We start from the raw sequence: 25,661 nt of genomic DNA, 5'->3' as shown, positions 1-25,661 counted from the left end.
TGCCTATGACCAATGGAGGTCAACAAAGCAGAAATTAATTTTAAAAACATTTCGCAAACTAAGGGAAATGCCAAATTAGTAGAAGAAAAATAGCACTGAATAAATTCTGCTTAATTTCCATGTTTTATTTTTTAAAAATCACTATCTTCCTTGTCTTTGATGTCTAGCAGCTAGTTGTCATTCAACATAATACCCATGAATCCACACACTACTTCACAGCAGCACTTTGACAGCGCTTACCTGCAAGTCACAGTGTCTGGCTGCATCGACAATACACCGTTCCAGCTGGAAAGCATCAACAAAAGGAACCAGGGTAGCCAGACGAGAAAATTCAATGCTTTGATAAATCTGGGCCACCTATATATGAAAAGAAACATTAGGATTTTCTTTCAGTACTGTATTCAAATGTAACCTAAGATTAAAAGCCATTCCCACATGGCTTCTTTGTATAAAGGAGACTGGCAGCAGTAGCTACACGCAGCTATGCTGCTAATTAGCCTTTAAAGATTTCTTTAGCACACCAGAAATAACACTGCTCATCACTTATGAGGAAAGCAGGTCAATGAAATGTGCATTTCATAGAACATGTAGACCAAAAAAAACACACACCCAAACCTTATTCCAAAACGTTTCAAGACATGATGGATTACCTTAAATAAAACTTCATAGATCTGTCACGAAGAAAATCTAGGCAAAAAACTGCGTCACTGTATTCAACCACTACAACGTACAGTTACCTTGGCTGTACCTAAATGATGTACAAACCTGAAGATATGGGTTGTACACTGGAAAAAGTATTTAGAAATATTAATGGTCTTCTAGTTGACAGAAGCAATTTAGCTCAGCATGGAAGTTTCCAGTTTAGTGTTCTTCCAAAGCATTTTCTAACTTGCGCACACTTAGGAACACACATTTTCCTTATTCATACCTGTTGCAGAAGGCGAAGAATGGTATTGTTTTGCAGGTGAGGAACATACAGCTGCAGTTCAGGTTCCTTTTCAGCTTGGTCTTTCACCCAGTTGAGAACCTATCAAAATTCTAAAAAGTTACTTAATCTGCACCAACACTTAAAACTTCAACATTAAAGTACTGAGCCTTAAATACTCCATTCTACAGCTCATGTAACAACAGCATTTGTGTCCAGATACTAGGTTGTTTCACCAAAGTCAATCTTTTTATCAGAACACTTTTATGATAGCTAACACTTTTTGTATGAAGGTGACTGACAGTACTGGCAACATTAACCACACTGCTAATTTACCTTCAAGTTCTTTTTAGCACCTCAAGTATCTTTGTTCCCACTATCAAAGAAAAAGAACGTGAAGTGCTTCATTAATTGCAGAATTTACATTAACAAAGTCAACAAGATCTCATAATTCCCAATATACTAAATTTAGGTAGCAAAAACTATGGTATAGTTTTTATAGTTCAGATGGTAAGTCTATGGTGTATTTTTTCCACTTCTTACACAAGCCACTTGTATGCACAACCTGCATCTTCACACGGTTTTCTCATTCCTTCATATTTAAGTAACATTTACCTCAGTAGCATTTCCACACTCAAGACCTTCAGATATATTTTCTAAAATTCTGTGCCCTTACAGAGCACCCTAGAGGTCTGAATGAATTTTTATGCTACTTCAATAAGCTAGTGTGCTACATATGCCAGCTACTATACATGTACAATTTTAATGGAATTTGACCAAACAAAACCTCCTACTGAAAATTCTGGCAACAGAAAAAGAGAGCTGATATTTACCATAATTTGGTATTTAAGTAACATACCGTTAGTCAAGAACAGTTACTACATACTGTTACTACAAAACTTACCTTGCTGACACGGCTACATAACTTGAGTGGGTGAAAGTCAACTTCAAGCCAATTATAAAGTTCCTTCACTTCGGGAACAACATACTGCACTACGTTGAACCTCACCTACCATCAACCAAAAAATAACACACATAAATATCTCAAAATAAATGCAGTATTAACAAATAGTTATTCTTTAAGAATTTTGTATTTCAGAAGTTGAATAGGCACCACACGTACCTCTTAATACAGGTCATTGACTTTTTAATTAAAATATTTCTAATTATAGTGACTAATTGTACACTATACCAGTGAACCGTATTTAACAATGGGAAACTAGATAAAACATAACAGAAAAGTGATTATTAAGAGTGAAGTGCCACCCTCAACGTATTAGAGTCCTACAGTCCCACCACACAGATGTAGGCCCACATCCAAACTAAAAACCATACGACTCAGTTCATAAGTAAATAACTAACATTTTAAATTGTATTTTTAAAGCAAACTAGAGAAGTTCCAGAAGAAAAATCAACATAAACAGTAAAATGAACCTTGAATGTAAGTTTTAGGTATGTATGCAAATGACTGCAAGAAATTCAAGCATCCTCTGAACAGATCTATGACTGAATGCCTAATTTGTTCGTGAGTGCCCAGAAGGGTCTGAAGACAGATAGATCTGGCCTCTCTTCTAATGAAACAAAAGGATGTTTTCATAATAAGCTAAGTCCTTATGCTCCACTATTTATCTGCCCCGAGCTTATTGGAACTACATTTAATAAATAAATAGGCCTCTCCTCTGAGGCAGGGTGAAAAAAAAAAAAAAAAAGTTGTGGTTTACAACACTTTTCAGACCCCTCAGAGTTTCAGAAAGACAACATTTGTTTCTTGGGTGACATACAGGACAACACCAAATACTGCTCTGTACTGCACACAAGGATTCAGGCCTCTCATTATCACCATTTCCAAACAGTCCTTCCTGTGAACCTCAATTTTTAACTATAACATGCTATAACGTAAGCTACAGTTAACCATTAACCACAAAGCCGTTTTAATTTTGAAACTGCCATCCCTTAACTAGGCGCAGTACTTCTAGAACAAAATAAAAAACAAAACTAAAAAGATGACTGAGTTTAAGAGATCTGATCTGATGCAAACACCACCACCTACCATATCATTAATAAGACTGCCACGTGTCGGCGGGGCCTGAAGACCTAACAGGGTGGCCAGACGCCGCTGTTTTTCAACAATGATTCCATCCATATCCAGCAGGCGGGCGATATCAGTTCTCTCAGGAGTTATAGGAATTGACAGAGTGGCCAAAAGGACTCGAGTGGACATCCTGTTGACAAAGTATAACCACAAAAGATGAACTGCAAGAGAATACTACTTACTTCATGTTCAGATTCATGCCAATTCAAGAGTAGGAATGCCTAGCATTCATAACGTAGAACAGGAAAATAAACAGCAATAACAGAAAAGATGGCAACTGTGCAGTAAATACAGCACACAGTGTTCTTCAGTAATCACAGGAAAGATTTTGATAATGTTTTCATTACTTATACACGTGTATATATACGTATATATACATAAAGGCAAAATAAGTTTGAGCTGCCTCTGTAAAATATCAACGGTATAAAATAATGAAAACGGCAGAAAGCAGCACCTTTCCAAACTTACTTCACTCCAAATCCGTACAAGTCATTTTGTTCGCATTGCTTTTTAAGAAATTATTGCTAGAGGTGCCTTCTGATGGTACAATGCAAGTTAACATTAAATATTTAAATGTTGACCTTACTACTAGATGAACAGGAATGAAAGAATTCCCTGCAGTATTTATTTCCGCCAGACTGATTCTATAAATACCTGTAAATGAGTTTCAGAGTTTAATGCAGCCAATGATTCTGCATGCTTCAAAACCCTTGCCAGATACCATAATTTATCAAAAATACCATAAAATACCAAAAAAATTAAAGGTCATTTGGCTACGCACACTTGCAGATATTAAGGAAAAGTTTACTTCCCAAGAATTCCCTATTACTGGTATAGGCATCACCACTCAGAACAGAAACTGAAAGAAAAACAAGATACTTATTAAATTTGCTTCGATTCTTTGTCAGTAACAAAGAAGGAAGCTTAAATAAGGTGATCCTGATGTTCACATTACTTACACAGTAGCTTTCCTTCTTTCTCTATTTTTTGGGGGGCAATTAGTACTGGCCACTTCAGGCAAAGCTGCTCATAGCCATACAGGTTCTCTGCTTCTTTTGGGGGTACAATTTAGCTTATTTTTGAACCTACAAGGTTAGAAACAACCTAAAATCACATTAAACATCTTTGCCCACCTCTGCATCTCCTCTTGCGTGAGATTCTTTCGCATTTCTCTCGATAAGTGATACAGTCGGTGAAGTGTGGATGCATGAAAAAGAGCATTTCCTGATTTCCAGAAGACAGTTGAAACTTTGTGATAGTAATTTGCCATCAGCTGTGGTTTGGGTGGTTTCTTAGACAAGGCAAACAGCCCATGAATATCCTCCACTGCTTTGAAAGCTTCCTAAAAAACAAACACACTACTTTTAGGAAGCTTCTGTATTCCTGCAAAAAGGGGGAAAAAAAAATGAAATTTCACTAATGACTATAAAATTATGACCAATAAATCACACACTGTGCATGCTCCATCCCTAGAGGTGTTCAAGGCCAAGGTGGGGGGGGCCACTGGACAACCTGATCCAGTGGGTGTTATCACAAGGGTTGGAACTGGGTGCTCTTCAAGGTCCCTTCCAATTGAAGTCATTTTGTGATTCCACAAAGACTACCTTTATTTAAGTTATCTCCAGTTCTGCCAGCTACATGTAATTAAAGACTTCTTTCACAATAAAGAAATTATTTGGACATCCTGCAAACCCATTAACTCTTATCTGCTACAAATTAGAAATTAAAGGTTACTTCTTTTTCCATATTTTCAATCTACAAACCAAGAAAAAAAAATTTATCATTCTACCAATTCTACTATTTACCCTTTTTACTTTTTTCATACAAATTACATCTGTGATCAAAAAAGGTTACAGCTTCCCTAAAAAAAAAAAATGTATCTTGGAAACACCTCATATAATTTGACATTAGTAAGATTCCAAAAGCATGGCACGTTTCTGAAATACTTACTCTGAAAGTGCCCTCACTGACTAGATGCTGATGCACTTCAGTTGGAAGTGCTGGGACCCCAGCCTACCAACAGGCTGTGACACTTGCCAACCACTTCCTAGTGATCTAGTCCACAAGAACACAACATGTAAGAGATGAAGACATCAGTCAACTTCTCCCTTCCCCAACTCAAAGCAACTCCAACCACTTCACTACACTAACTACAAGCACAAGCTTGCTCTGAAGCACTACGCAAAAACAGCAGTTCCAGAAACATCAGATGAAGTATCCAACACACAAATAACAACACTGCATTCAAGACACTAAAAACTTTATTCTTCAATTATTCTCCTGCTTTTACCTTGGAGCACACACCATGAAACATGACCTGCGTGGAAGAGATTCTGGAAAGGTTGGAGGCTACCGTGTGATTAGAGGAGGCCTGCTGCATACCTGCCACAGCTCCATGCTAATGGCGCTGTCCAGCTGCACAAGCCTGGTCTCCAGGTGCATGGACTGGCTGTCAGGGTTGTTGAGGTTGATTGCTGTGCTTTGGTTATGATGACGCTGGATCTGCCCCAGATGCATTCTCAGGTTATCGCAGAGCTTACGGAACTCTGCTTTACGCGTGTACTGCAGGCAGAACTTAAAAGCTGCAAAAAACACAAATTAAGAATGTTTGCTAATGGTGATTTCATTGTAGTCCTAAATGGGATTCAAATATGTAAATCGATGCGTTTAAAGAATCTTCATTTACAGTCCAAAGACATAGCAAACAAGATCTAATCAGTCACGCATAATAAGTTACAATGCAGAGCACTACCAGCTTGACCTCAAAAAATTAAGCTGTTTCTATGCAATTAAGCTTAAGGAGCAGAGGGAATGCTTTGAATCAAATGAGAACATTCTGATTTAAGCAGCGATTCCAGATTTTATTTTGAACTATGTGCAAATACAATTCCGAGAAGAGCATGAATTAAAGCTTCGCCTTCATAAAATGTGGGAAAAAAATCTCAAGCCATCTAGTATGGTAAAGTTAAATGAAGCTTTCAAAAGGCTGAAGATAACAGGAACAATTGTCTTTGATCCTACAGCTCCTTTCAAAAACCTGATTGTGTTGGGCCATTGCCCCTGAAAATCCTGAAGTATCTCTACCAAGATCAGTCAAAATAGGAGCTCTCGACAGTGTTGCAGACTTAAATACACACTAAGGCACCTCGAACACACCTGATCGTCATTTTTCCTAATATGTTCTCACAATTTGGGCCTAGAGGTAAAAACCTAGCCACTTTTTTTCAAAAAAATAAAGAGCCTCAAGTTACACAAAGATGGAACGTATTTTTCCACTTCTCATTCTCCCTTAAGCAAAAAAGATGAGCGCACAAGTACTCATTCTTAGAATATATTTTTTTTTTCAGAATAATGCCAGAAAGAATCAGACAAGCCCTTTTCCTATTAACTTCTGAATAATATTTTACTAGGTTACTTCTTTGTCCAACTTGATAGCAGATCATAATTTTATAGTACCTTTTTGTGTACACTGCTTCAAGTTTATTGACATAGGATACATTTGCCATTCCAGATTAAAAAAGAAGTAAAGACGTGACTAACTTTCATCAGCAAATTAAAAAAAAAAAAAAAAAAAAAAGGACACAGCACCAGTTGTGGTCATGTTCTCCGTATGTGCAGGAAAAAAATAACTTTTTCCTTGCGTATTCTGTTGCAAGAAAAGATTTGTGTACAGAAAGCTCCATGAGGAAACTCTGTAATTTTAAGAAGTGTGTGTGTGTGCATACATATGCATAAGAGATCAACATATTTTCAACTCTAATGCAATAGCCAAATAGGAATAACCTCTCATTTTCTAGTTTTGCAGTACCTAACACAGAAGTCCCGAGTCTCATTATGCTTTAAGTTTCCATCTTTTCAACTCACCTTGCTGTGCAATATCATGGTACAAACGTTCCACTCTAGAATTGTTTCGGAGAAGATCCAAACACTGCCGATACGACTCCCACAGAAATTTAACCCATGGTGTCAGAAGCAGTCGGTCAGTACGGTCCTGAGTGTCTTCTCCACTTACAGCACTCAAAAGAACACTACAGTTGGGAACAGAGGAGAGGGGAAAAGAAGGAGAAAAAGAAGTAATTTATTCCCCACAGTTCTCATTGATTTTCCTTATCAAGATCTAAGACAAGACTGTAGGAATCCAAACAGCTACGTGCTGCTGAATTAGCTATACTTTAGTTTCAAATTGATCTCTCAAAGTTTTCCTTTAAAGGACGTAATTATCTTTTCTTGATCTTAAGTTTCCAATCTTGGCCCCTGTACATATCACTGATATGTACAAGTTCCACGGGTAAAGACTTCTGTAGGTTCTGTGCCCTTCACACTAGAAAACCAAAGGAAACTAGCTCTAGGATCTTCACCTTCCCCATTCTATCAGGGAGCAGCACACTGTTACTTCTGTCTGACCCCAGTGGCTCCTCAGACACTTTGCTACTTGCTGACACTTCCTTTTTAGTCACCGGCAACGCTGCCAGAAAGAGCTCACTTCTTGTTGATACTTGACACAGGAGAAATGTGTGCCTTATGAATTGCATTTTCGCCACTGATGACTCTTGTAGTGTCACACAGAGAAACAAACAAGCTCAATACGTTCTCTTCCTCTACTTTTATTTGTAACCTCAAATCAGTTCACCTTTTTCTGTCTTTAATTTTGTCAGCAAGCAAACCAGACGTCAATAAAGGATACAACCCAGGAGCATTATAGCAAAACTTGAGTCTGAATTTACCAACCAACACACTTCGTCAAGGATACTCACAGAAGTATCTCAGCATACACAACCAAGTATATTTTATTATTTTTAAAAGTATCCTGCAATTTCTCTCAACTAAAGATCTCTCCAGCCAACAGTCTCTTCAGATCCTTCTCAATTATTACTTTTAAAAAAATTTTGGTCTTCACCAGAGCATAGTGCCTAAGAAATGTTAGTTTGCAATTGCTTTTTTTGTGGTCACATGTCACTGATTGCGCTGCCATCCTGGAACAACTACTGAGGACAGAACTTTAACCTTTTCAGTTTTTGCAACCAACAAGCCTTGCTGTTAACATGCAAATCAACAGCCTTCCACTCCAAGTCCCTGTGAATTTTATTTGACTTGTCTAACTCCATTCCTCACCACTACCTACAATGTTAATTTCTTTCAGCTTTGTACCAGCAGTAAACAGGACTGACTTTTCTAGTTACTTTCCAAGACTTTAATTGAAAGACTTCACCCTAACTCTCGATTTCCACCTCCTCACACCATTACATGTAGTCTGTCTCTCCCTGGGCAATGCCTCTGTCACCTTCCAACGTGAGGAAGAACACCCCACCCGGTACAGTATCAACAGCTTTGCTTTTCTCCTCATTACACCTCTGGCATTTCTTGAATTTAAAAAACGTAACCACCAAAAAAAGATTCTGAAGTTACCCAACGTCATTCACCCTTCAGCAGGCCTGTGCCGAGTTGTTTTTGTGTTTTTAACCCCACGTACTACTTCTTCAGAACGCACACTAACGACCTGAATGTTATAATGATCAAGGCAAGATAACAGCAGATCAGCAGCTGTTCAGGCTGCTCCTCAGGCCTACCTGTGGATGATGAGAAACCACGCTGCCTGCTCAGATGGCTATCTGCAGAGCTTTAGTACCTGAAGTACCAGCTGATACTTTCAGAACTCCGCAATGGAAATTATGCTGTCATCCAACACAATGAAGCTGACTTTTCCATCCATCTTAGGCTAAGCAATTTCCAAGCCCCTAAAAAATGTGTTTCATTTACTCACAATCCATATGCTTACAAGAAAGCAGCAAAGTGTTGCTTTGGTACCCAGATCACACCTAGGATGGCCAACCTCAACCTACCACGCTTCCACCACCCTTTTTCCTAGAATTCTCCACTTATGGCTCAGCATTCTTTCATTGTTTCTCTTAACTTCTGCAAAGTTCAATTTGATTTGACTTACAGGAGTTCTTAATTTATTACCTATGCATCTTTTTTTTTTTTTTTTTTTTTTTTTTTTTAAAGATCTGGACAATTATCCTCTCCCAAACTCATGATATTACCCCACCTTGCCATTTCTTAACCAGAAGTATCACCACATACCCAGCTGTAGTAGCAGCGTTCATGTGACCTTTCCCTAAAATTAACAGATGCATCTGCAGAACATAAATACACAGTAAGAGCTAGCCCCACTTTGCCTGAAGCACATTAGGAAATTCTACCACAAACTGTTCTGACAACAGAACGCTGACTTCTTGCAGAGGCAAAAGAAACCAAAAGCCAGAGAATGGCTCATCCAACGTGGCACTATTGCTTAAGCTGTCTGTTAACTGAAGGTCTACAAAGAAACTACAGCCCATATACTGACTGATCCTTTTTTCCATTATTCCTAAATTCTCATTTTCTATCCAATTAATTATGACACACAGAACAAATTTGTTACACTTTTACTGCTGTTACCTCATCAACTACCTAACCAAGTATAAAGTAACATTTCCTTTTGTCTGCAGATGCACAATGTGGTGAAAAAGTTTGAAGGTTACCACATGAGAGAATTAAACTGGCCTAATAGCATTATCGGTGTTTGTTTCCCAACTGATAACAAGCAGCTTTCAATAATAAAATCACCAATACAATTATAGATGCTGATTTCTGCAGAAAGTTGTCACCCAACTCTCAGAACTGCATCTCCTTTTTCTTCTCTTTACTGCTCATTTTATGTCCTTTACTACAGATGCAAGCATTTTGTGCAATGAGGTGACCCTTCCTATTCCTATTGCTACCTCTAGGACATCCTTAGTATTCCATTTTTCAAGCCATCATCTTTATTTCTCAGTTTCCTGAATATCCTCCATCAGATGAATTCAAACTGCAACTCCTGTTCTACTGCATTTTTATTATTCTTACGCTTGAACACACAACTTCACCCTTCTTCTGCTGCCTATCCTTCTGCTTAGAGGTACTCATTTTATCCACTTCTGGATCTGGCCTCCTGAAAGAGATGCCCCCACTCATACAGCAAAAGCTAGGAAGAGACTGCTCAATTACCTTGTGTTCTCCCCTCAGTTCCTTCCTGCATCATCATCAGTATTCCTTGGACACTGACACCTGGCTTGCTTCATCACCTTCTCCCTCTCTCTTCTTTGGTAGATGCATTTCTCTGATTCTTTCCTTCACCTCTTTTTTGCTAATTTTCCCTCTCAGATTTTCTGTTTTGTGTGAAGCAAACCTGTTCCTCAGCTCTAGGTCTTCTCCAGTAGCTTGGCTCTTCTGCCTTCTTCCAGCACCCAGATAGCAATATGTCTCACCCTCGTAACGTTCATCCTTTAGCACAGCATGTAACACTGAAATTACACATTTAGTTCTCTTCCGTTATATCCCTCATACCCATGGTCATTTCCAGCTGTGTTTTTAGATTACAAGTCTCCTGCGTGCTCCACCAGAAAGCACTTTGTATCCACGTAACACCTATTACGTACCCTTGCCAGTAAAACATCCAGTCTGCGTTTTCTTTACACAGGTACTTGACTTGTCATTACAGTGAATCTTCTCCTTTACTCCCTTAGTCAGCTTCCACTTCTATTTACTTTTTCGTTCCCAATTACTTCAGGAAGCTCCCTAGCTGTTTGCAAATTCCAACATCATCTCTGCTGCTGACATCAAGGCATTTAAAAAAAAAACACTTCCATAATGCCATTAAAATACAAGGAAAATAAGTGCATAAAAATAAAAACATGGGTTGAAAATTTAGATAATCTGACAGCACAATGTCATTTAACTGCACCATGCACCTTGTAAACTGACACAAAAGCCATAGTTTAGTAACTAAGTTGGGAAATTACTGTTCATGTGTACTACTCACAAAAAACAAAATCTCAATTGAAGAATATCAAAATATAGTCTTCCTTGTTGTCTTTACAGATATGTGTGTGTGTGTATATATACTCATATATATACACTCAGAACATTCACCAAAAATCTAGAAATCCTTGGGTCAGTGCTCTATAAACACAAAAATAAGGATACTTTGCTGTCAAGTGCTTACAGCGTAAAGCCTCCTACCTCTCTGGAGTTTGAATGTTATCTAAGTCTTCTATGTCCAGTACCATCTGCTGGGATTCTTCCTTAGCTGCTTCCGTTTTTTCTTCAGCTAACTTTAAATAGGCTCGAACAACATCTTCCAAAGATTTGATGTTCACCTACGCCAAAGGCAGAACATGTGAAGTTATCTCCCCCCAGGACAGGCAGCAAATATTTATGATGTAAACGCTAAAAAAAAAACAGGAACATCTAAAGAGCAGATTAATTCTGAGTCAAGCCTGATCAGTTACATTTAGGTCACATCAGCTGACACAAACCAGGCTTGCTACAAACAAAGAAAGGATTCAGAAGCCCTACCTGCTGGCAGATGTTCTTGTACTGGTACAGCCCTTCCTTTGCCAGATGACTCTTGCGGAGATCCACACAGAGTTCCAGGTACTTCAGCATAATCGGCTCGTGGATTTTCTGCCATGTTCGGTGTTTCTTACTTTTCATAACATCATAGAGAACATCGAGGGCAGGCTGCTTTTTGCCAACCTCAAGGAATTCTGAAAGTAAAATCTAATTAGCAGAGGAGTTGCAAACTAGGAGATACATGCTATTATGATTAATACTGTAACCTTTTAGAATTTAATCAGCTCTAATCAGATTCCATTGATGGTTTGATTTACCCAGCTATACCAAAAAGTTGGCAGATGCAACTGCAGGGGCAGTTTTTCAACAGTGTAACTGCCAAACAACTGCAGACCTTTCCATCAGCATACAAGTTTTGGGGTGGCAGAGGTGTCTCTCCATCCATCAGGGCATGACTAGGCACTTCATACATATTAATAAAATACGTGCATCCAGTTTTAAAGCCAGTTTCATCACGAAGGACAACAAACACCCACCACGAGCCTCGCAGTACAGATCCAACAGGATCTGTCAGCATCACAGCAGCTCCTGTCTATGGGGGCAGTGAGGCACTGAACAGGCTGCCCCAGCCCTGGAGGTGCGCAAGGCCAGGCTGGATGGGGCTTTGGGCAGGCTGGGCTGGGGGCAGGGGTCCCTGTCATGGCAGGGGGGTGGAACTGGGTGGGCTTTAAGGTCCCCGTCAACCCAATCCGCTCTGTGATTGTGTGATACACCGCGTGTTCTGCTCCATACAAAATAGAGCAAACCACCCACGAGCACATCACGTCGTGAAGCAGCACAGCCACCTACCAACACACACGCTGAACGCCTACATTAAAGGCATTCACCACAAAAAGCAAGACAGAAGAATGCTGAGAATGGGAAACAAACAGGTTACAGATAGAGAGGAGGGAGGGAGGTGGAAGGGGGGAGGAAATAAAGTTGCGTACAACTAAAAAGAAAGGTAAGTGTATTCTTAACGAGGAATGGAGTTTGCACTTTCCACAAAGTATTTTGGAAGTGCCTGCATTCCTCAAGAAACAGCGGCAGGATAGGAGAAAGTCGGAGCCTGCTGAAGGTGCTCAGGCACACAGATGAACTTCAAAGACCACGAGGAGCTTTTTGTACAGTCCTCGTCATACTCCACAAAAAAAAAAAAAAAAAAAAAAAAGAAAAAAACTGTAACAAATGTTTTAAGTTTTGGAATGTCAGAACTGAAATTAAACATGGCTAAACGCTGCATTTTGAAAACAGCAGTAATGTAATTTAAGGACCACACTATCAAGTGTTTGGGGCCTACTTTAAGTAAATAATGAGCTTGCGTAAGATGAACAAGTTCCTTTACAGAAAAAATACCGAGTCACATATAAAGATAAATAAGGCTGCAACGTGACAGCATTTGGCACTGTTTTAAACTCACCAAGGGAGTTTTAATAAAGCTATCCTCCATCCTATGATGTAAACTGCTATTCTATCTCAGTGCTGCTTTTGAGGCAATTACTGCTGAGCTTTACTGGGTTTTATTTATGAAAATGAACCTGAAAGGCAAGTTGAATCTTGCAACAATGCCAGGCCCTTCCAAGCACCGCAGCTCGCAGTGGTCGATAACTAACTGGACAAAGCACAACATTAATTCATACTGGGCTGAAACTTTTAATTAACTCTGGCCAAGCAAGTTCTTGCCAGAACATCAAATAATTACGGCTAATTTAACAGACACTGTAGTAAAAGCACGCACAAAGGGAACCTGAAGAGTCAAATACAGCACTGTGTCTCCTTCCGTAAGGCACAGGGACGTGTAGGCTATGGAACCAAAGAATTGTAACAGACCAAATATAAGAGCATTAACCCTGGAATAGCTGTCAATGATATTTTTTCTCATTTTTACTTTATACCATTTGAAATGCAAAAAGGTATCTAAATCAGCAACAAGGCTGAGCCCCTGCAGGCCACAGAGACTTGACCCAGCTTGCCGTGTTTTCCAGTCAGTCTACTGAGGCGTGGGATCATCAGCGCTTGTCTGGAAAACATTTCCTTCACTTCCACTCCTTGAAGCCCACTCCTTCAGTTCATTCAGGTTTAACAGATGTGCAGCAGCACAAAAGATGTGAATTTAACACTGCTCTTCGGTACCAGGAAATCAGAAATGCAGCAGCAGATTTAAAGGGCAATTTAAAGCCACTCCAACGCTGTGACTTCCTCGGCAAGCAGGAACCTTCCCTGGCCAGGAATTCTTTAGTTGAACGGATGGTTGCGTACTATTGTATATGTATCTTTTATAGTAAAAGGACTGCGAAAGCACAACTTTATTTTTGGAAGCACTGGATGCGATGTGCCTTTTCCATATTTTTATCTTTGATGTTTGTAGAAATGGTTATACAATGAATTCTAGGAATCTTGAGATGTAATATTCCGTATTGAATGGTTTTTAAGATAGTCACTGAATTACACGTAATCCCCAGACTACCCTACACCGTACCATGCAACCTCTGTAATTTTTGGCTGTCTGGGCGTGCACCCTACAAGCAGCCCCGTACCAACGACGAGCCGAAACGCTTCTCCTAAGCGTTCAGAAGAGGACGCTGTATAAAAAAAGCGCCAACGCCGTGTATTTAGCCGTGAAGGCGGCAGCCGATAAGCGCGCTCAGCCCGGCTTTGTGCAGGGCCGAGGCACGAGGCAGGCGGCAGCGCCGTCCCCACAGCTCCCCTCATCCCGGCGGCGCACTCGAGGCCTCCTTCCCCTCCCCTTCCCTTCCCCTCCCCGGGGCCGGAGGCGCCTCCCGAGCGTGTAAAAGCCCGGCCTCGGCTTCCCGGAGCCCCCCCGCTGCCCCCCGGCTCCTCACGGGGCCCTCCCGGCTGCTGGATGGGGGGGGGGGGGGGGAGCACCCGCCCGGCCGGGCCCCGCTCCACACCGAGGCCTCACCCGGCGCCATGCGGCCGGGCCCCGCCGCCTCCCCTCAGCGCCGCCAAACGGGGGCAGAGCGGGGCCCGGCGGGGACAGCGAGACCCGGCCGCGACCCCAGGGGAGCTGGGGGGGATCCTAGAGGGAGCGGGGGGAGCCCGGCACTGACCGTTCGCCCGCTTCAGGGCGTTCTCGGGCCGCTGGAAGTACACCGGCATGATGGCGGCGGCCTCTCCTCACAGGGCGGCGGCGCGCTCCGGGCTCGGGCGGGCGGCACGCGGCGCCGGAAGGGGAGGGGCGGCGAGGGGAGGGAGGGGAGAGGCGCGCGGGGCCGCGCAAGCGGGTGGGAGCGCGCACGGGGAGGGTGGGGAGCGGCGTGGTGAAAAGGGGATGGGTGGGCTGTGGGGGTGCCTGCCAGCCTCGGTTATTTTGTAATAAATGCTTGTTATTAGGGTGGGTTTTCCAGAGTACCTGTGTATTTCCTCACTGAGAAGCTCTCTTTTGATTTGGAAGTAACGTGAAAATACACAAATTGCACCCAAAAGTCCCACAACGTGTGTGACAAAGTAATAGGGCAGCAATAATCAAATCTATGGCTAATGGGATATTTTAGTTTAAGGCGTTGAGCATGCTGTGCTCTTTAGTCTTCAGAAGCATGTACCTCTGTGGATGTCACTGATATCAACCCAACAGCAGCTGCTGCAAGCTTCATAACCATTATACGCTACACTTAAAATTTTACTTCTCATGTTGGCTTGCAAGCATGGTTTATTGCTAAACAGACAACCAGAAAGTCCCTCTCTTGCGTTCATTAAATTAATATATCGGTCTGTCAGATGGGTGTCAGGCACTGCCTGGGTGGAGTGGCAGCCTGCTGGCAGCTGAAGGCCACCAGTGCCTGTGCCACCGCAGCTGCTGCTTACCCCGAGGCTTCGCAGCCTGCACTCTGGCAGTGGGCTACTCTTTGATTATTTCTATTTAATCACAGTATCTGCTATTCCGAAACCCATTGCACTTTTTTAAATCTCTCTGAAGTTCCTGAAGGCCCTCAAGGCTTCACTCAGACAGTTTGACATCAGAAGGCCTTACCATCTGACTTCTCATGCCTTTTTAAACACACATACTTTAACTTTATGCCATTACTAACCCCCTGAAGCGCTCTCTGTAGCCAGGTATGATTCCTGACAGACCTGGCCTCTGCCAGGCCTACACATTTTCTTCATCAGCTTCTGACACTCCTGGAGTTATCCCAGGCATGTCAGAAGTTTGGCAAAATATTCTTCCTAATGTGTTGCTGCTCTGCAATTTTAGTGATATTTGTGGCCTCCATATACAGCATTCAGGTTTATTTGTTAATCCAAACTATGAAACAAGGTGGTTCTGTTCCCAAATGAAGTTACTCAGGGTTATTCAGGGACAGTTGTTATGCTTTATGAAAATTCCCTGCCCTAATCAGTCTGTCTCTAGGCAGAAGCAAGCTTTTATTTATTTTTATTATTTAGCTTGGTAATTTGTGAGGCCGTTTTGTGCTCTGCTCAGCAGTAGGTGTTGGGTGCAACTTCTAAAGGTGAGTCTGTGGGCAACACAGCCTCATTTTGCATCGCGTTCAGCGCAAATTGCATCCTGTGCCTTACAAAGACACGGAAAAGAAAAAAAATATATTTAAGGAACCAAACACGGCAACGGCCAGGGCTAATTTTTGCCAGCAGCCGCTGGAAACGAGGCCGGGAAGCGGCTGCCGGGGCAGAGGCCCCTGAGGGGCGCGCACGCAGCAAATGGCGGCCGGCGGGGCGCGGCGGGGCGGCCCCCGCTGCCCTCAGCGCCCTCGGTGTCCCCGGGCCGAGCCGTGCCGGGCTATGTGGCACCGAGCCGAGCCGTGCCGGGCCAGGAGCCCCCCGCCGCCCCCGGAGCCCCTCAGGCTCTGCCGGGGCGGAGCGTGGGGTGGAGGCGGCGGGCGGAAGGGCGCTGGGGCCGGAAGATGGCCGAGCCGGAGGCGCAGCTGCTGCTGGCCGTGGGGCTGATCGGTGAGGGCCGGGGCCGCGGGGGGAGAGGGGCCCGGGGAGGAGATTTGAGGCGAAAATCAAGAAACCTCGCGAATATGTCGTGTGTCGTGCCTTCCTGCTCTCCCGACTTCAGGAGGAGCGGGGATTTATTAACATTTACCAAAAAAAAAACAACCAACTGCAGCACAAGTGCTGCCATGCAGTGTTTGAGCTGGTTGGTATAAGGTGGAATTGGAATCAGATTGCAGCAAAACCGGCCTGATTTACCGCTCCATTTACTCCCTTGCTGCTGTTTGGCATGCTCACGGTGAACATCTTTGCACCACAGAGAAAGACACGAGTGGCGATGTGCTGTGGGTCTGGTGCTATCCGTCCGTGACAGCGGAGCTGCGGGATCTGTTGCTGCGGAAAAGCTGCCTCACGGACGAGAACAAACTGCTTCATACCTTCGTGTTCGGCCAGTACAAAAGGTCGTGGTTCTACATCACAACCGTGGAAGTTCAAGAATCGCCGGTCTTGAAAAAGGTAGGACCTGGCCGCTTTGCTTCCCAGCAGAGCCCAAGGAAGACTTTTGAGGAGCATCCTCTGGCATTTGTTTGTTTGGCTTTAAATGGCATTTTGCCATTATGTGCTGTGATAAAGGGAAGATGCCTAACAGATCCCCGTGTTTCAGTTTTCACCATGATGTCTATCAGATATGTTTGCAGGAAATGCATTGAGATACACAGAATCCAAACTGGGTAATGAGTATTAAAATGGAGACCCTATTCCACACCATTATGTCTAGTTATTTTGCATTTCAAGTTCACTTTCTTTTTCTGATCAAAAAAGCTTTATAAAGGGTCTTTTGTATGGTCCAAATCTTCTTCATATGGAAGCAAATGTTTTTTTCCAAAGAGTTGAATTGTATAGGCACTTTCATTTCCACTGCATTGACGACTGAAAGACCACACATACTTTTTATCTTCAGTACTTTCCTGCCCTGTTATAACGCTCATTAAGTTGTCTGTTCTGTTCATACTTTTTTGTATTTTATTGCATTGTTAAGCAGTAGAGCTACGTGGTAATTTTGCGTACCCACAGAAGAATATTGCTTGCCTTTCCTTGCTCCAAGATCATATCTCCTTTGAATCTTTAAAGTGTAAAAAAAATGTGTCCAGTTCTGTCTCAGCGACAGTAGGAGATGCTATATAAGGAGGACACGTGAGCTTGGTCATAGTCTGCAGACTGTTAGCCTCACACTGTCCCAGTCATCATTTAATTCAGGAAGTTAAAGAATATTTCTGTTTGTGTGCCTGTTGTCCTTGAATTGTTTCCAGTCTCTCTCTGAACATGTTGGTGCTGTCTGCCTGTACAGCCTCCTTTGACAATAAATTCTGGAAGTTGGTTACCCACTGTGGGGAAGAAAAATGATTTTCTCTCCTTTAAATTGATCTCATGACATTAAAGGAAAGCAATGTGTATGTACTGCCTTGAGCGAAGGACGATACATACTAGATCTGACTCAATGGAAGTGAGTTGCATCAGAAATCCATTAGCCAGACTTTTTCTGCAGTTAGTAACTCAGACCTGCTGCAACTCACTTTCTTTGTATTGAAGCATCTGGTCTAGGTGCTGCAGTAAGTTCAGTAATGTAACAAACACTGTCCTTATGGGGTTAGTAAAGAAGCTGTGTGCTTTTCTGTGTGTGTCTTGCCCAGGTGACCCACTTCTCCATTGTTCTGACAGCCAAAGACTTCAACCCGGAGAAATACGCAGCCTTCACTAGGATACTCTGTAGGTCTGTATAAAAGCCTTCTTTGGGTGCTGTGTACACATTTTGATCTTACCAAGGCAAAAGATTAAATGTCATTGTGTTGCATTTGCATTTTGTCTAACAATCTGTTTGAAATTCAGCCCTACATACTGAATCAGATTACATAAACCCTAGATTTGTGATTGATTTGAGCTTGTTATCATGAGCTCGTAAGTGTTGGAAGAATGCTGTGTGCCCTGTATGTTTTACCAACAGAGGCTTCTGACCATACACACAAACATGCTCATTTTATTTGAAACTATGTCTTTAAAAAGTAGAAACATTTGGGAAGAGGTTGGTGCTGATATCAGAAATATTTAGATTACCCGTGTATCACTTTGGTGTTGATTTGTAAGCTAACACGTCTTTTCAAGTCCGGGATGGATTCCTCAATCAAAAATGGCAAATGAGTTTCAAATATGACATAACTTTGTATCTGGCTAAAATGGAAAGCAGATAGTTGAGAGCTGAGTGCTTCCTGAAGTATCGTAACCTGTAAAATAGGCTGTGATCTCTCTTTCTACTGTCTAGAAGATAGCTAAAAGTATGGTTTTTGATTGTTTTTAGTGAGTATTAAGGGCATCTCTTTCTTTCACCATTTAGCAAACAGTACAGAAGGATGCCTAATGGTACTTGAATAATAAGTGAAAAACTATTCCCGTGGTCTGTGTGTAATAATAGGAGTTTCTGTAGTAGTGTTTCATAAAGCAGATACCTTCCAAGTCTGCAAAGAATTCTTAGTCTGGACACCTGCTTGCACCTTTGTGTTATAATGTTTCTGTTACGGTAAATGTCCATTCATTTGTAAAATAAGACGCTCAAATAAAAATACAGGTTAGGTGTTCATTCTAAAAGACAAGTTTTTGTGTGCATGTCTAAAGACTCCCATTTTAGTATTTAAAATCTCAACCAGGTGTCCAAAATAAGAGTGCTTGCTAAAGAGATTCTATTTGTGATACCTTTTATTTTTTTTTTCATGTGCCTGCTGGTCCTGGTTACAATAAAAAAAAACACAACAGACTCTTTCTTTTTACACAGAATCTACTTGAAGCATGGGAGTCCAGTTAAAATGATGGAGAGTTACATTGCAGTCCTTACAAAGGGGGTCTGCCAAAGTGAAGAAAATGGATCTTTCCTCAGCAAAGACTTTGATGCTCGGAAGGCTTACCTTGCTGGGTCCATTAAAGGTTAGTACCAGAAGTCTCTGTTCTGATTTCTTTTGTACTATGTAAATTATAATCAATTTTTGATGTATTCTTCAAGTAAATAGCGTGTAATCTGTGTTGCTGTTAAGCATCTTCAAAAAAAAAATATCAGCATGTTTATTTTCTATAAAATAATTTTCACCTCTTTTTTTAGATATAGTATCTCAGTTTGGAATGGAAACAGTTATCTTATACACAGCACTGATGTTAAAGAAGAGAATTGTGGTATATCATCCTAGAATAGAAGCCATCCAGGAATTTACCAGGTAGAGCATGACTTTGTCAATCCCACCCTCCTTACCTACTGCCAAAAGTCCAAGTGCTCATATTTTGTTGAAAAAAAAAATATATACTATTGTTACTGAAATCCTGCTAAGTCCCTCTTTTGAGTTTAGCTGTTGTGCTACATCAACCGAGAGAAATTAATTGTAGCATGAGTGAGAAATTCTTGCACTGATAGCAGAAATCTCTGTAGTTTGTGTGTACACATGCTGAGTGAGACCTAAACATATTAATTCTTCCTTTTAAATTGCATTTCATATTGTGAAACTTGAATTAGCGCAGATAAGAGTCTGCTGTGTGTAAAGTACTGGTTGCATTTCCCTAGGACTTTGCCTGCTTTAGTGTGGCATCGACAGGACTGGTCAATTCTTCATTCGTACGTACATCTAAATGAAGAGGAAGTGGAAGCCTTAAAAACCTGCACAGGTAGTGATGATTTATTAATCAAAACACAATCAAAATGTAATTTAATTTTTAATTGTTCAAATGTCTTCCACCAGTGCTCTTTGTGGCACAAGTGGTTATTTTGCTATTAATGCTATTGTGCCAAGTCAAACCACATAATTTTGTTTAGAAAAAGCCAATAATAAATATGTTAGAGGATAACTATTTAATCTGGTGTTTCTGGGTGGATCCTCATCAGTCTAACTGCAGGTGTAAAGAAACTTTGGAACTTTTTTGATGTTGAGAGAATGAAAACATTGGTGTTATACAGAAGCAACTCACTTTAGATAAGCTGCTTGTTTTCAGACTTTTACACACAGCTGGTACTTCATTTTTAGGATTTTTTTTTTCTTTTTTTTTAATTTCCTAACTCTAAAGTTCCAAATTTCTATTCTGACTGCTGCCAGTGTAGTCTCTGGCTCCTAATCACCTGTAGACTTTATGTTCAAGGCAATTTTGGGAGTTGATTTTTAAGCTCCTCAGAAGTAAAGAGTTCTGTTGGAAATGTTAATTGAATGACTAACAGTAACAAGAGAGCAACCTTTTGGATCCAATGAGTCAGACACTCTTTGAACAGACTTCAGGAATGTGATTCTCCACAATATCGTGCTTTTGTTTTTATGAAGATTTTACTCTTGTATGATAATCCTCTCAAATTCTGCTTTCCAGGTTACATTGCTGGATTTACAGATTCTGAAGTGAACAGCCGACCAGACCTCTACGATGTGTATGTGAATTTGGCAGACAGTGAGATCACCATTTCCCCTCTCGTAAAAGGTTGGTTGCTTTTCATGTTTCGAATCTGGGGGCTGTTTGTTTCAGAGTTGGCAGTAACTGCTGAACCTTGCTGTAGGTCAAACAATCTTGGTCCTTTTTCCATCCTGGTTCTGAAAAGGCAATATGGAAGCTTCTGTCTTCCTGTTTTACTGAAATCTGGGAAGACTGGTGAAACTTGGAATTGGGAGAGAAATAATTCCACTTCCAACAATTGCACTGTTGAGATTTCAGAACATTCATGTTCAACAGTTAGGTGGGAGAGACATTCAGCTGAGGGTTGCTGGATTCAGAGATACCACAGGAATCTTTAGAAGAACATTGCATGAAATACTTGGAGACTGCGTAAAAGAAAAACTTTTATGTGCTTGTCTTCTTGCTGTTCCTTGGTATCTGCTTAGGGCTGCTTTAGAGGTAGATCACTGGCCTGTGACAGCACGGCTGCTGCTCTGTCAGGTTACTGACAGATACCAAATGGCAGTCATAGAGAGGACGCTTTGTTTTGGCTTGCTATTCATATGCATTTCTAGATAACGTGGGAATGGTCATTTTACATGAATCTACGTTTTTTTCTTACTCAGAGGCAATGACAATGGGAAAACTTCACAAAGAAATTGGACAACTAATTGTTCAGTCTGCAGAAGATCCAGATAAATCAGACAGCCAAGTCATTAAGGTGAATTTAGTTTTTATTTTTACTTTTAAATCTCTCTGAATTACTTCTATCAGCTAAAATCTCACATGGGTGGGGGGAGCGGGAAGAAGATTATCACTGGAGCTGAGTCAATGTCTTGTAGAGCCGATGTCTTATACCCTCTACCTTTTTACAAATGAGCATTTTTATTCTTCATATGGTTCTAAGGGTGACCTATTTGATTTATATTATCTCTTGGGTAACCATATTGCTGAAGAGACTTCAGAATTTGCATTGAATAGAAGAATTCTGCTAAAATTGATTTCCCGATTGTTTTCTACAGAGCATGCATTTTGCTTGATCCTTTGTCAATAGTACTGTCAGTACCTTTGGAAAAAGTCCCACTGAGATATGGATTCTCCACTATAAAAGACTGATCTATTTATTTTTTTTAAGGACGATGCTTTTTTCACTTCCTTTTCCATCAAATAGATCATTACGTGTTTCACAACAAACAGCTTAGTCAGAAAAGCTCAGTTTAGCCAGTGAGAGAGGCCTGTGGAGTAGCTGTGTTGAGTCAGCTGCAACTTTCTTCAGCATTGCCCAAGAGGAGACTGAAGAGCTGTTGCTAACTTGCCATAAAACAAATGGGGTTTTTATTCAAAATTAACCATTTACTTCCCATTTTCTTTTTGTTTCTTATTGTTTTTTTTTTGTTTGTTTGTTTTGTTTTAATACGTGTTTAAACCATATAATACCTAATGCTATATTCATGGTTGCTTGTTTCTTTGTTCTTCAAGGATATTTCTCTGAAGACAAAAGAAATCTTGGCTACTTTAGCTTCCCTCACTGAAGTTTCTGATGGCAATGAAAAACCAACCCTTAACTCTGAGGCCCTGAAACAAAAGCGATTTCCACCAGCTACAGAAAACTTCCTTTTTCATTTAGCAGCTGCTGAACAAATGCTTAAAATCTGATTTTGATGCACTTTGGTGTTGTGGACCAGTTCAAAAATACTGTCTTTGCCATACAAATTAGGAATACCCGATTTTTGTATGGGAAAATGTAAGGTGTAAAGTGAATGCCATACTTACCATGTATTAATGCAGAATATCGGAGCTTGACCTGGAACATACGGAGGCGTATTTAGGAACGTTCCTGGTGTCTCTCTCTTTCCCCAGCCGTAACTTTGTACATAAGGCTCTCGTATTTCATATGACAGTGTGGGTGTGTCTACGTGTAGCATGGGCACGTGTGTCCAGGCTGTGCAGGCGTTGTTGTAGCGGCCGTTTGTCGTGCAGGGTCCAGAAGTCGGACAGCTCTCTTTTTGCTCTGCCCTGCCCTCCTCGTGTCTGGAACACAGGCTGCAGCGTGTCTGCTGCAAAGCCAACACATTTTGGATGTGCTAGTCTACAGGGATACACTGAACACCTTGTTGGTCTGAGTGCTCACTCTGGGCTTCCAGGTACGTCGGGTGGTCAGATACTGCTCTTCTGGACTGTCTGAGACCTGGAAATCCCAAATAAATGGAAAAGTTCTCTTCTTTCTACTTGAATGTGTCTAGGTGTAAAAAAAAGGATGTCTGGGAACAATCTGACATGGTAGCCTTATAATACAGAGGAAGAGGTATTTTAAAGCTCGTGTCGGAGTTAAGCACCTCTTGGACTCTTGCCTTATAAGTTCCCCTTTCACTCCGTCCCATGCCTCTGCCAGAGGAAAAAGAGGACAGGATTAGTATATTTAAATCAGGGCTTCCTAGGAGGCCATAGACAAGTGCTGCTTCACAGCTGGAGTCAGTTAACAAGCTGTTGGGGCTCTCATCTGAGAAGATATCTGGCCTTTAGCTCCCGACCCATGTGATGATAGAAAATGAGATTAGTTAAAGCCTAATGGAGCAGAAATGTCCAAATGGCTGGTTCCACAGATGGGGCACCAGCTTCTTACGCTGCTGGAGCTGTAGCACGGGTGCTATCTGATGGTGCTCCCTGTAGGCTACATGGAGGTGGGAACTTTTGAAGTAACAGTGAAAACTAGGACGGTTTGTAGAAAATTAAAACATTCCTACTCATTTGGTTGCATAGCTGTAACTCAAGAGATTTTTTTCTTTCATTGAGCAGCCTGAAACTAACCGCTTTGTAATCTTCTGAGAACAATTTAGATTCTCTGTAGGGAAACACTCTGAGCCAAGCAATCTGCATTTCTTCAGAAACGTTCACAAAAATCAGTCAGTTCTGCCGTAGCACTTTGTTATAAGAAAAAATAACCTTTTTTCCTGGCCTTTGTACAGAGAGGCTTTAGCGTGTGGTTTTACATAGAGATTTTATACTTATGATTAAAACTTTAGTAATCAATATTTATATTGTTAAATAATTGGCTGTTTGCTATTCTGAAATTGTTGGAGCTCATCAGTGTGCAAGCAGTAGCAGTCTGAAAAAGGGCTGTCCTTTTGCTCTGTGTCATCCGGTGAGAATATCTATTTTACAATGTGGACAAGGAATGTGGCACCCATGTAGGAAATGGCTGGCTCTTACAGCCAGTAAACCAAACTGCCTCAGAATAATCCCCTATTTTCAGGGGTGTAAAACCCACTTTAAACATTTACTCTGCAGTTTCAGTTCTGTACACAGAAGAATGTTTTTGTTTTCTTTGAGAAAAATTCTGCAATTGCCATCATTTGCCTGTAAGTGCATTTTTTTTTTCTGTATTTGGCCATTAATGTGGCGTGGAATTATTTTGGGGGTGTACAGGAGGGATTGTTTTTCCCATTAGTGGGAAGTCCTTCAGCACTGCTGCTTCTGTTTGGGGATTTTCTAACACTTGGAATAGCAGAACAGCAAAATTGTGCGGAAAATTCTGTTCAGGATTTACCTTGAAGCCTACCGAAACTGAAGTCTGTCCCCCAGAAAAACCTGATCATGCTTTCTATCAGCTGTCTTATTGTCACCTTGTAACTGTGAAGAAATTCAATGGTTTCTTTTTAGCAAAAAGCCTTCAGGTGTATGTCATTAGGTGGTATGGGTATGAGAGACAAACACAAAAAGCAGAGAAGCCCAGATACGAAGTAAATATTGAATGATGCTTTTTTTGCTTTCTGTTTTCTTAAAAGTGGAGGAGCCTCAGTGCTAGATCTCGTGTTCTAACATTCGTGTGACACAAATGAACTGTAATTTTGCACTTAAGGAACTCGACTCATAGCATGCTTATGCCTATTAAAAAGAATCCTGAACAGCCTACCCTGTAATTCATGTAAATTTATTCCTGAGTAGTTGTGACGATTGAGTCACAAGCCTTAGCTCACAGTTTTGCAATAATGGGATTTTGAATTAAGCTAGAGCTTGATCTTTATGTTGAAAAAATACTGCTGCTACCAGTTCAAACAGTTTTGTCATCAGTGCTGATTGTCTTGTCAATACTGTAAAAGAAGTATTGGCCTCCCTCACTCCCTCAGCTTCAGTAGGTTGAAAGGATTGTCCTAATGCTCTCAATATTTTCTCAATGACTGTTTCCGCTTAAAAACATCATAGAATAAAACAAAAATCTGGAAGGTCAGGACAGAGAAAAGTTTCAGCTTATTTCTCATTCCCCTTCCCTGGGATGCCCTCAAGCTGAGCCTTTGTTGTTGGTTTTGCAAAATCAAGGAACATCCTTTCTTCCTCCTAAAAGCAAAGACTGTGTAAAATCAAGTTTTCGTTCCTACCTTCTCACCTTGCTGCCTTTCTTTTCTTGGACAAATATGAAACGATGCGTGAAGGTTCCTGTTGACGTGCTAAGAGACATGCCTCCAAAAGGCCTGCGGCACTTAGCTGAAAGCAAGACATTCCATTGCTCTGAGAATTGCAGCTCTGTTCCTTCCTGGGGTGAGGAAAAAGGTTCTGGAGGTGAGGAAAAAAGTGCTCCCCTAGCGCTCCGCTCTGCCTCGCGGATTGCCCATCTCAGTTAGTGGGATACCTGTAAGATTTCCACTCCGTTTGCAGAAACTGGAAGGCAGCGAACAAAGCAGAAGCTTGCAAAGGGGAGCAGGATGAGCAGCCGATCCCTTCTGTTACAATTTGGCTAATGAAATTAGGCTAGTGCTTTAAGGCTGACTGTGTCTACTCAAGTGTTGTCACCCTCGGGGGTTTGGGATAAGCTGGCTTTCCTTGTTCCCTCTGCAGGCAGGTGTCGGGCGGATGTTCCGAATGAGAGCAGCGTAG

At 41.4% G+C, this 25,661-nt stretch overlaps 2 protein-coding genes across 2 annotated transcripts in view; one reads left to right on the top strand and one right to left on the bottom strand.

The window, feature by feature from the left end:
* The window catches only part of EIF3A (eukaryotic translation initiation factor 3 subunit A), a 32,605-nt gene extending 17,992 nt beyond the window's left edge, over positions 1 to 14,613 (bottom strand). The window contains exons 1-10 of the mRNA XM_082764205.1: positions 14,501 to 14,613; positions 11,394 to 11,584; positions 11,058 to 11,194; positions 6,882 to 7,045; positions 5,400 to 5,599; positions 4,151 to 4,359; positions 2,976 to 3,147; positions 1,830 to 1,934; positions 929 to 1,027; positions 241 to 357 (exon numbers count right to left, since the gene is read on the bottom strand). Of these exons, the coding sequence (XP_082620331.1) occupies positions 241 to 357; positions 929 to 1,027; positions 1,830 to 1,934; positions 2,976 to 3,147; positions 4,151 to 4,359; positions 5,400 to 5,599; positions 6,882 to 7,045; positions 11,058 to 11,194; positions 11,394 to 11,584; positions 14,501 to 14,549 (1,443 nt within the window). The 5' untranslated portion in view covers positions 14,550 to 14,613. The remainder of the gene's footprint in view (positions 1 to 240; positions 358 to 928; positions 1,028 to 1,829; positions 1,935 to 2,975; positions 3,148 to 4,150; positions 4,360 to 5,399; positions 5,600 to 6,881; positions 7,046 to 11,057; positions 11,195 to 11,393; positions 11,585 to 14,500) is intronic.
* A 1,696-nt stretch (positions 14,614 to 16,309) lies between these two features.
* On the top strand, positions 16,310 to 25,173 carry DENND10 (DENN domain containing 10; the record flags this gene model as incomplete). The annotated part of the gene is made up of 9 exons (XM_082765389.1): positions 16,310 to 16,355; positions 16,663 to 16,859; positions 18,035 to 18,114; positions 19,168 to 19,316; positions 19,489 to 19,600; positions 19,942 to 20,042; positions 20,730 to 20,837; positions 21,416 to 21,510; positions 22,269 to 25,173. 9 exons carry the CDS (start codon positions 16,310 to 16,312, stop codon positions 22,443 to 22,445), a joined length of 1,065 nt encoding a protein of 354 aa, XP_082621515.1. The 3' UTR covers positions 22,446 to 25,173.
* Positions 25,174 to 25,661: the final 488 nt, after the last annotated feature.

The sequence above is a fragment of the Aythya marila genome, assembly GCF_965140915.1.
Source record: "Aythya marila genome assembly, chromosome: 7".
Taxonomy (NCBI): Eukaryota; Metazoa; Chordata; class Aves; order Anseriformes; family Anatidae; genus Aythya; species Aythya marila.
The sequence above is the reverse complement of the archived record's forward strand: the minus strand, read 5'-3'. Positions and strand labels throughout refer to the sequence as shown.